At 43.2% G+C, this 11,368-nt stretch overlaps 1 protein-coding gene across 2 annotated transcripts in view; it reads right to left on the reverse strand.

Moving 5' to 3' along the window:
• The window catches only part of LOC142563835 (uncharacterized), a 51,234-nt gene extending 45,177 nt beyond the window's left edge, over positions 1-6,057 (reverse strand). Inside the window, exons 1-2 of one of the 2 annotated variants that reach the window (XM_075674489.1) lie at positions 5,964-6,057; positions 3,448-3,538 (exon numbers count right to left, since the gene is read on the reverse strand). In XM_075674489.1, coding sequence (XP_075530604.1) covers positions 3,448-3,517 — 70 coding nt within the window. In that variant the 5' untranslated portion in view covers positions 3,518-3,538; positions 5,964-6,057. The remainder of the gene's footprint in view (positions 1-3,447; positions 3,539-5,963) is intronic. The other variant, XM_075674490.1, reaches the window with a different exon arrangement.
• Between the last annotated feature and the right edge of the window lie 5,311 nt (positions 6,058-11,368).

An 11,368-nucleotide genomic window follows, 5' to 3' on the forward strand; every position in this document is an offset into this window, starting at 1 on the left:
ACTTTCAATTATTCTGTACTTGGTGGCTACAATTCTTGATCTCTACCTCTGTTTTGTGCCCACGCTTATGAGGTACAGATGTTTCTGCGCTTAACATCTCATTTAGTTACGCCATTGTTCCTGAGTGTTTCTTAACAACTAATTTTGTTGTGCACTTCTCTGACTTGAAAAAAGGCGGAACTCATGTCACCCTGCAATGCTTTATTTGTGGTTCTACTATGGGGCCCCAAAGTCAACTGGCCTACTGTTCTTTGGTTAACTTCCAACGTCGACAAAATAACCGATTCGAAACACAGAATGATTTAGGATGGCTAGCACTGTCAGCATTACTCCTTTCTAGATTCCACGCACCACCTCATATTTATTGTAGCCCAAAGTGGTCTATGTGTCAGTACGGCTGCATTGCGCTTCCCATTAATTTTCTCATCATCTTTGTAGAGCTTCGAGCTTCTCTTTCTTTTATTCACGTATACAAGCACGTATTGTTACTGCTTGACCGGGGGCAATCTTGGCGTTGAATAGACACTACATAATTACTCGTATCTTCATTAAACCCCATAATTCCTGAGTTATCTCGGCTAAACTTAAGGCCTACATTTGTCACTGCGTTGCCACACACATTTCCCAGTGTCTGCAACTCTCTCGCATCGCCTACTAGTAGCAAAATGTCGTCCGCATATATCAGCCAAGGGTCCTTCAGTCGCACACTTTGGCCATTACGAATGCACAATCAATCAAACCCCAATACACTGTTCTGCAGTAATCTTTATTGCCCCGAACATAGAGCGCGAGCAACAATAGAGACAGACGACATCCTTGTTTCAGTCCTTCGCCAGTTGTACCTCGCTCACTGCATTTTCTGTCTTCCTCTACAAACTTTACTCGTTTATCTCTCTCTCTCTCTCTCTCTCTCCATATATATACATATATATATATATATATATATATATATATATATATATATATATATATATATATATATATATATATATATATATATATATATATACAGCCCTGCGACATTATCATCTATGCCTTCGTGCTTTAGAATATCTCCCAACAATTGCCTTTTTACGTTGTCGTAAACTCGCTTGACGTCTAGAAATGCTGTCCATAAAGGCATTTGTCGAGCTACTGCAATCTCGATGCACTGAATTAGTACAGAATTTAATCCTTTAAGCGAGCACGTTGTTGGGCGAGTCGGTCGTACATACTTAAAGAAGGGAATTGCGCTAAAAAAAGACACGGACGAGTAAGGAGTAAACGACACGGGAGGGGTCTAACCTTCACCCACGAATTACCTGAACAAGACAGATTGCAGTTTTTAGATATTAACATCACTTTAACACCAGATCACACGTGTTGGATGTACTCACCACGAGCCCGGAAAGACCTGTTGCCTTTTGAGTCCGCTCATTCTAAGACGGTAAAACGCGCCATTGTTATGCTGTGCCTGAAGGAAGCCCTGCAGAAATCATGTGTTCACCTGGTAAAGGACAGCCTCAACAATCAGATTGGCAGGTTACAGAAGGCTGGTTTTCCCGTTTCCGTCGTGGCTGCTGTGGCAGAGAAGCTTCTGCAAAGCTTGAAACCTAGAACACCTCAAGAGGGTGGCGGTCAACCTAAGACCAGACTGGCGGTTCTCACCTATATTCATACGGTCTCGCACAACCTAAAGAATGTAGCCAATCGCTACGGTGTGCCGGTGGTACTTTCTGCCCCGCGCAAGTTGGCCTCTTTGTGCCCCCGGATTGTCTCCGGCGAGGAGTGCGTGCGAGACTGCATGAAACGTCACGCCACCCAGTTTGTCAGGTGTTCGGTCGGGGCTGTGTATGAAATTCCCCTGACATGTGGAAAAGTTTACATTGGCCAGACGGGCCGTTGTATAAATGAACGACTAAGGGAACATAAGCTTTCTATGGTTAACGAAAAAGGGTCAAATTTGCCCTTACATTGCGGCACATGCCCTTTGGCTACGCCTGATAAAGCATGCCAGCCTCTGCTGGCTAGAACCAAAATCTTAAGGCGCAGTCGTAACCAGGTAGCACGTGAACTCGCAGAGGCTTTCTACATTGATAAGTCAGGTGATAAATGCGTAAGCGATTCTAGTATCAATCTGTATAAGAAAGAGAAAACGTTCTTGGCATGTGCGCTTAGGCAATGATTGAATGAAAATTTAGGTATATATATGTATGTGCTTTCTGAATAAAATCAGTCGCGAGTTTGCGCCCGTCCATGTCCTTACTTGTCCGTGTCTTTTTTTAGCGCAATTCCCTTCTTTAAGAATCCTTTAAGCGTCTACCTTGCCAGACCTATTCTGTTGTTCTCCCAGTAAATCCATTCCTACTTCATCGGTAGCGGTGGCCCTACTATCAAAGAGATTCGAGAAAGAGGCGGACAGAATGCCGGAAGTGAGCCCGCGGCACTTGCGATGTTATAACAATCTGGGAAAGCAAGCCGATCGCTTGCCCTCAATATCAGAATCGTGCTTTTACGGAACAGGGCGGGATTCTGTTCAAGCACGAGCGCGCGATCAAATGGTTCGCTTTCCGAAGCGTCATAAGATGACAGCCCTCCTATAACGTACAACCAATTACGGCACGTGAGTTCTCTGGATCCAGCAGCAATCGGTTTCTAAATGTGTTGGCTAATGAGCCGTAGCCAAGCCAAAGAACACTAACCACACCATTTTCATGCCATCTTGCTTGTTACACATGTCATATGGGAACCCCGTGCAGTAATGCCGAAGCTCAAGCGTAAAATTACTTAAGTGCTTGGAAAACAGGGGTCTAATTCACAAAGCATTTCGTTTTTCAGCGGTTTTTTAGATTGCCTGGCTGCCTTCGCTAATAGTGCGTCCAGCATTAGAGTGCACTGGAATTTTTCCTTACGAATAATTTTGGCGTAAGAGGCTTAGCGAATACTGAAACAATTCACTTTCACACCAACAATACATTTAATAAATGTTCAATCCCGTTTCTATCTCCATCTTCGCCCCTCCCTTCCATCACTCTCTGGGGACGGAATAATCTGGTCAAATTACATATGAAATACGTAACCTATTGTGCCTACAAAGCCTATATTCCAGTAAGACCCTTTTTCTCCAGGATCATTTTAAACTCTTCAACAAAACTACAGTCGGGAATGCAGTTACTCATTTTTTTATTTAATACTTAACCATATAACTGGCTATCCCCAATTTTCGCAGATCATTTAAATTCATCCGGCATTAAAAATTTTCGTCCCGCACACTAACAAATGCTTACGCACGCAAACAATCACGGAAGTGATTACCAGTAAAGAATGTACGAAGACGATGTTTACTGCTATACTAGCACATTTCTCGCAACCCCAGTGTCTCTTTCCGGCGTTTAAATGTGAGCACGCAACCAAGTGCATAAATGTATCAAAACAGATGTAACCAAAATACTATAAGGAAATACTCACAGCTTCCACGTAACAATGCTGCATTATTGAGCAAGATAATAGCAAAATAACACTGCAATTTTATTGACATCCTTTTTTATATGAAATAATTCTGAAAAAGTTGAACATGATGATGCGATAAGACGCGTAAACCCGAATATCGAAGCATTGCGCTTAGAGGTGCATAAGTGAAATGAAAGAAAAAGCAGTTTTAATAACTGTTATATGATGTGCAAGCAAACCTTAATGTACGCTAATTGGTAAATATGTAGGTATACAAGCATTTTACGTGCGTTTTTCCTCCCTCTTCGAGCAACCAAGCCTGTTTGCACGAAGCGGGGCTTGTGCCATGAGTCATGTGCTGGTATCCTTTCAAGTCATAGTTATCAAAAGAAACAGCTGTTGTAACAATTGGGGCATAATTCTGGAACGTTTGCGGCACAACTTCTTACCAATGAAATTCGACATGAACACAGCTACTGTAGATCCATGTACCACGCTTAACCACGCGGCATTCTAGGCTATGATGCGCTGTCGTAGCTGTCAAAGTGTTATTGTCACCTCTAACCCTTTAGTTGAGTTTGACGGTGATAACGTCCATCTAGTTTTCACACCCTTAAAAGTCCCGTGCTTTTACAAAGATTTAGTTTCGAAAAGAATTCTCCGTTGCACTTATGAAGGATCACGCTCGCCCGAACGTTTGCTTCCACAAGAAGTTAACGTTGTTTATTCGAGTATTCTGGCGATGCATGGATTACGCTGTCGCTTAAAAGCGATAACAGTCTGTATCCCCGGAGCTCAGTCTTTAGACGTCGATCTTGAGATGCCTTAGCTTTTGGATGAGTCACTCGTTTGGGGTATGACATCACTTCACTGAACAACATTCCTAGTTTTGGTTCTCTTGAAAGCTTTTGGATATTCATTGGTCACAGGCGCATATAAGAGGACTTATAGGGCCAGCTTGCTAGTTTTTTGCAAGCTGAGGCTTCATCTCTATTGTTGCCATTTACCATGGCTTTTTCTCTGACCTTCATTTCTTCGTGAAACGCTAAAAAAAAGCTTGAGGGCAAATGGCGGTTGCTCTTTTATGGTTGTACGTGAGCGGAAAATGCCTTCTAAAGTACGGCGCAAATATTCAGATGAAAGATTAGAGAGATGCACTGTCTTCTGTGCTGTGGCAAATGCGGCAAAGCATTTCTTCGATATTGAGAAAAATATTAACTGAGTTGGACATTTCGCGTCTTCAGTATCCATAACAGACACGCTATCTCTTTTGCCAATAGAACTGAACCAGAACCTCTACGATAATGACAAGGAACATGGACATGCGTAGTAGGCAAATCGCAATGTAGTTCGTCATTCTATTTAAAAACTGACATTTACCATAGGTGTGATGCCTCACCGTTGATTTTTCTCACGTATCGAAACCTCGAAAGCAGCCTCAAGAACCCCTCTCTTTACTGTTAGCTTGAAGCAGAAACTAGGTGTCCTTATGTAGGAATGCAATTAGTTGTGAACGCTTGTTAGAATATGACAATGTAGCCAGTTGACAACATTGTGAAGAAAACAATTGTAACTCGACTTGATTTTCCGATCATCACTGGTCATGACATTTGCAACAAGTGTTATATGCTATGTAATATTTGTAGCGTAATGACTAAAGGAATGTGCTCAAGGCATTTAATTTTATTTCCTTTTTACATATTATTGCGTCTCGCCTATAGCTTTATGGTTGCCGCGTATAATAATATAATCACAATTACATATGCCAAAAGCATATGTATCAAAGCCGGCGCGACCTCGTCAACGCTCCACCGAATTGGTTTGCGTACCACTGACGTACGCACGCGTTCCATAGAGCGGCGACTTTAGATGATGTAGCCGTAGTTACAGGTGGTCAAAACCCTCACGGCAATCGGTTTTGTATCGGCTTACCGTCAAATGAGGGTTTGGTACATCAAAGCCTAATCTCACAAATCACGCAGAACTAATGCAAATGTAGGAGTCTACGTTCGAATGAAGCTTTCGTTAAATTTTCGCTTTTCATTCTCCAACTGTCATTGTTTTCACGTGCTTCACCTAATTTCATATGTTACGCATATATTCCTATACGTTTACATGTATGCAGATGATGGGACTTATTTGCATACACTCCTATATACACATTATTTCTTTTCATTTGGCAGTTTTTCACTTCACGAAAGCTGTCGGGCAATCGCAAGCACGATCCCTGAAGGTGAATAATTCTCAACGTTGAAGCGACAATTTCAGTTAAAGCGATGCCGAGAATTCTGAGAAGCGGTGTGCGCACAGAGAAGTATGAGATGTATCTCTTAACTTTCAAGGCTTCGAAGCATCTCACCCAAAAGTGTCTATTTTGCCCCAGAGCCTCAACGATGTGTTCACGGTGCTTAAGCCAGCGCGCACCTATGATTGCCGCTCAAACGAGCGTTATAATCGCCTTAAAGAGCTCGGTTCCATGAACGAAGAAGAGTGCTAAATTTGGGAAGAAAGTACAAATCATCGTAATAACTCACACAAGTGCTTCTAGATGGGTGCGCACAGACTGAAGCGCGAATGCGCGTTTCAGTCGTCCCAAAGGCCAGCTGTCCCGAGCTACTAATTGGAGAGCAGGCAATTCATTTCTTGCGCGCGCGATGTGTTTGCCCCAGTGGCGCCTCTATGCGGTGGCACCGCGAATGTAATATAATGTGCCGGCCGGGCCGGGGGAGCAGGCGCAGCCGCCAGCTGTGCGGGTCTGCCATTGCGCGTGTGTTGTGTTGGTGAAATACCACTTGGAACGAAATACCAACAAACATGGAACAATCTTGCGTGCACAAACAGTTACTCGAGCATGACTGAACCTGGTGAAGGCAATCATTTCCATTGGTCTTTTTCACGGCCTCACTGGAGAGAACAGCGGAAATCGTGAATAGGTGTGGTCCGTAGACGGCAGTATGATAACGACGATATGACAAAAAGATGACGTTCCCATTGAGCACAAGGCCTATTGTAGCCGTCTTCCAATAGGCAAAATTGGCTAAGACATCTAAAACAATTCAAGACCACTACAAAAGGTACTTTTATACACACCTAGAAGACGCCTTCTTAAGCGATTTTGCTTTTCTATCTTCCCAATATTTCTGCAAAACATTGCTTAAAAATGGCTACAATATAGTTTGCTAAAACGCCTAGTAGGTATCAGTGCCAATCTTTATTCGGACATCAGTATGGAATATGCATTTCGGCACCTTCGCATTCTTTATACGGGTGTTAGATGTTCAACCCCTTAAGTCGCCACACAGCTTGTGCTAAACACGTACATGCGCTTACTTCCGTTCCGTCCGTTATTTTACTATCCTGAAAGCACACATTTCTGTTGTCCGCAGATGTGTTCTTGGGCTGTCGTTACAATCAGATCGTTTATACGAATTTCCCAAAGAAAATAGAGAAAGAAACCGTATAGAATAGCACTGTACTCAAATGACAAAGCGTGTGTGGGCATAAATACATGACCCGAGGAGTTTAACCACGTTTATTGGGAGAACAGAAAACGTAAAATTAAATTCAGGGATCTTACGTGCCCCAATTACTATCTAATTATGAATCACGCCGTATGTGGAGACTTCCGAATAATTTTGACCCCCTGAGATTCTTAACGCGCACCTCAGTCTCAGTATACGAGCGTTTTCGCATTCCGCGGCCTATAGCGAGACACTATAGCAACTAAGCTACCGCCGCGGATAACTGAAAACATGTGCCTACGTAGAACAGCTGCCCAATATTTAGTGTGAGTGCTAGTTTCAGACAGACGAATAGGTGAGCCCAATGATATATTTCTGTCGCCGAAGATCACACGAAGTAACGCGGCTGACTAACTGCCCGTCTTTCTGCAGGCGGTCACGACCAGCATTTTTCTCCTGGTGCCGGTGCAACATCCGCAAAAATGATAGGCGAATGCTAACCGAAACGTTAGGCAAAATGCTATAGGTTGGTAACCACGTATAGATTACCTGATTATCTCAATCAGGCTAGGTGACCAAGTGTCACCACCCCATTTCAAAGGGGGTGCAAAGTAATCGTTATCATCGTCATCAGTACTCTGCGTGACAGGCATTAGTACTGTAGGACGCAGGTTTAGATTATCGGTATCGGCCCGGTATGGAATTGTTCGTCACATCCCTCCCACAGCTCCCGGTGTGTGTCTGCTCGGGCACAGAGATATGCCTGCTGGGTGTGTGCCATGATATGCAATGGTTGCGCGATGTAAGCCATTTTCCTCAGAGCTTGTTATTAAACTCGTCGCTGTGTTCCACTTTCATTATTACTTATGTGTGCTTCCTACCCGTAAGGAAGACATGCTTTGTTCCGTCATCTATGACGCATTTCAGGAGAGCAATAATGCAGCTAGTGCTTCACTGTTTGATCAATATTCTAAAGTATCATTTTCCAAGCTACAAAATAGGAGGACGAGAAAGCTTTGCAACAACGCAAATGTTCCTAATGTGGTAGCCAGCATGAAATCCATAAAGAATTGTTACTTAGGTGATCTTTTATTTTGGTGCGAAGACGCCATAAGGCTGGGTGTGTTTTGCCAGTTATAATTTAAAAGGAAATAGCACTCCAAAATAGGGTGCCCCAACTTTTGTATGGGAAAAAACTGAACTTGCTGCAATGCAGCCCGACTTCTCAGGTGAAAAATTCCAGGAATTCTCAGTAGGTATAAAGGAGCCTTGCTACTCCCAACCTCATGAGAGCCTACTACTATTTGTAGAGAAAGTTGACAAGTTTGGTTCAATAGCGTTTCAGAAAAGATTTAGCATCCTGCTTAGCAAGTTCAACTAGTAACGTGTTGCCAACTTCCACTGAAGGGAAAGGTGAATTGAAGTAGCAAAAGCAAGGCATCTGTATCGGTTTTCCCATTGCCACAGTTCTTAATGATCTTTTCTGAGCCTGAGTCGACACTGTTTTCTCTAATAGGAAGCATCTACAGAAAATCAATGGAAAACGAAATTCGCTTGCAACGGTCACTAGATTTTAACGTTTTCTTCTCAAGGCAACAAACGTAATCAAATATTGGGTAGTGGTTACCAAGAAAAATTATTTCTACTTGCTCATCTTTTGACGGGATAGATAGCAGCCCCCACGTTAAAGCTTGCCCTTTAGGGGATCGCTTCTCGGAACATACCAATAAAGCCCAGGAATAGCGAACACAACAAGGAAAGCCTACTTGCTACTGCTTGCAGCAGCTGGTGATTCCAGCCACAATGTCAAGATGATGATTTAATATTCAAGAAAAAATAACTAATAAGGAAGTAAGTTGAGGCTGAAATGATTCACCGGCTGGGAACACGATGAGTTAGCTCACCATCTGTGTGTTTATTGGGAAAATGTCACCAGCCTGCGCAGCACACGAAGCACAGTCACAGCGTAAGCTGGAGAAGCGCCTCCATAGGAGCCCCATTTTCGGGAGCACGCAAAAGAAGGTTTCCACCTTGCGAGGAGGTGCTGTATCGCATGCCGAAGAGTAAACACCCATATGGACAATACGCGGCACATGTGTCACATCCCTTGACCTGTGGTGCCATACGCTGGTGCTGATGATAATAATTTGATGATTATAATGATGATAACCTGGCCTGCTTGAGTTGACCAGGTTCAGCTATACTCAACATGAAACTGCTACTTGCAACTGCTATATGTCGTTACACTTGAAATACAATGCAACTTCAGTGGAAAATTTGCACGTATTGACGCTGCGCGGCGCGCAGGTCAAGTTGGAACAAGTGACAAGGTACGATGCTAATTATGATGACGGTGATCATTATGATTTATTGGCAGCCCATTTGAAACCGGGCGGTGACAAACATTCACGTAGCCTGCTTCAGTTATTGAGGTACGCTATACATGCTTTTTTATTCCGGCATCTTTATATACATCTGCCAAATATTATTTTTCTTCCTCAACGCTTCTCTATCTTGTACCACTACCTATGCGTGGGTGGATGAATAGATGCTACGAGCGTCCCCTCTGCAATGGGGCGCTGCGTTGAGCCACTAAGCTCTTGTCATTATATTGCTTAATGCCATACCTAGGTTAAATCAAAATCTTACCAAAATCTCCAAACACCTATTGGAAACACCGTCGTTGTATGTGGCTTAGCCTACTTTTTTTACATCAATCTTCGAAAGGACAGATGCTGCGAGGGGTCTTCGTTTACTTGCTTAAACCATGACTGAAGCTTTGTGGAACACCCCGAATTTCTCCAACAGATGTCTCCACCGGTTGGATCCTACATTGAAGCTGCATATTTCATCGAACCTCTCCCGCCGTCATGCAACTTTAGTGTGCCGCCTCTGGTTAGGGGTGGCTTTTATGAAAGCCTACTCATTCCTTATTGGAATCTCCAACACACCAATCTGTGACTCGTGCAACTCTGAAGAGACGATTGAACACGAGTTGTGTTTTTGTGATCCCTATGGCAACGAATGCGACATTCTTCAGAGGTTGTTAAACCGATTAGATAATAGACCATTTTCAGAGACTAAGATTCTCGGACCATGGCCCCATGCGTCGCAGACTTACAAAGCGACACGGGCACTGCTACGCTCAATAAAAGCGACTGGCCTCAGTGACCGATTAAAGGCGTGAAGTTATGGACATCCGCATGTGCGCACACCGATAGTACCTTCTTCACTCCCTCTCCTTTCTTTTCTTCCCTAAAACCCCTTCCCCTGTGTAGGGTATCGGACCGGACGTGAGTCTGGTTGACCTCCCTACCTTTCCTCCCTTCCTTTTCTTCCTCCTCCTTCTTGACCGAAGCAACACGTACGACAGTTCTAATGAGTGGATAATTTTTACTATGCACAGTGTGTAAGCGGTAACCGTGCACGCGCACGGCTACCTCAAATAAACATTTGATGAGCGTTAGCGCTTGTGCCTCTCGCCTCCTTCATCCATGTCTTCTTTTCGTGCTATTCTTCCACTGATATGCATAAACAAGCCAAAACTCATCTCGACCACTGCATCACGTGCAAATTTCAGCTCGCGGAAACCTAGGAACCACGAATGACTGTATGAAAAACGTCGTGTTCAAAGTTGAAAATAACGATCCTGAATACCTCCGCCTCTAATACTACTGACAATACTAAGCTTATTAGCATATTGAATAGTGCCCATGTGGCCCACGAGTCGGCAGTACTGAGACACCTTGATAATACCATCTATGTGAAAACCCATTAAAGAGGAAGGGTAATTTGTTGTGCTGCATTCTGGTTGCTTGTAGATCTTAAATAAGGAGATTCATGCTGCTAATATCAATAGCAAAAGGATGTGTTGCTCTAACAATTTGTTCATACAATATTTTCAATTAAGAAACAAGTTGGACCTCTAAGAATAAAAAAGAATACATCGCTTTGGCCACCCAGATTTAATTAAGCACCAATTTCCATAACGCTAGGCATATTGCAGCTCAATGAAACAAGTCTCTTTAAATGGGGGCCCTCAGAATGCTAATGTCTTTGCATTATTTCGGTCTTCAAAACACACAGTACTGTACCTTATTTCTTTGCTTAGATACTCCTCACCGGTTGCAACTTGAAGTACTGTGCGAGGGGAGGACGATACATTGATATTGGAAAAACTATAGAGCAGTGAAAAGGAGCAGAAAAAAACAAACTTACAGGTGCTATAGAAAAACTAAATGCAATAAAAAGAACACTCTCAAGTCGCCCTAAAACTAGTCATTGTACAGAAAATTTTGTCACACATAGTTCAAATGAGACATTGGGACACAGCGCCGCGGCATTAGCTAGCACTAAACAGCGTTATAGCTGGTGTGTATTGCGTGAATGAACGCAAAATGATCGCGACTGTTAGAAATATTATATGGAAGATCATTCCGATAGCTAATTTCACGTCGCAGCCTACACGTACTGAGCAC

Source organism: Dermacentor variabilis, chromosome 11 (genome assembly GCF_050947875.1).
Source record: "Dermacentor variabilis isolate Ectoservices chromosome 11, ASM5094787v1, whole genome shotgun sequence".
Lineage (NCBI taxonomy): Eukaryota > Metazoa > Arthropoda > Arachnida > Ixodida > Ixodidae > Dermacentor > Dermacentor variabilis.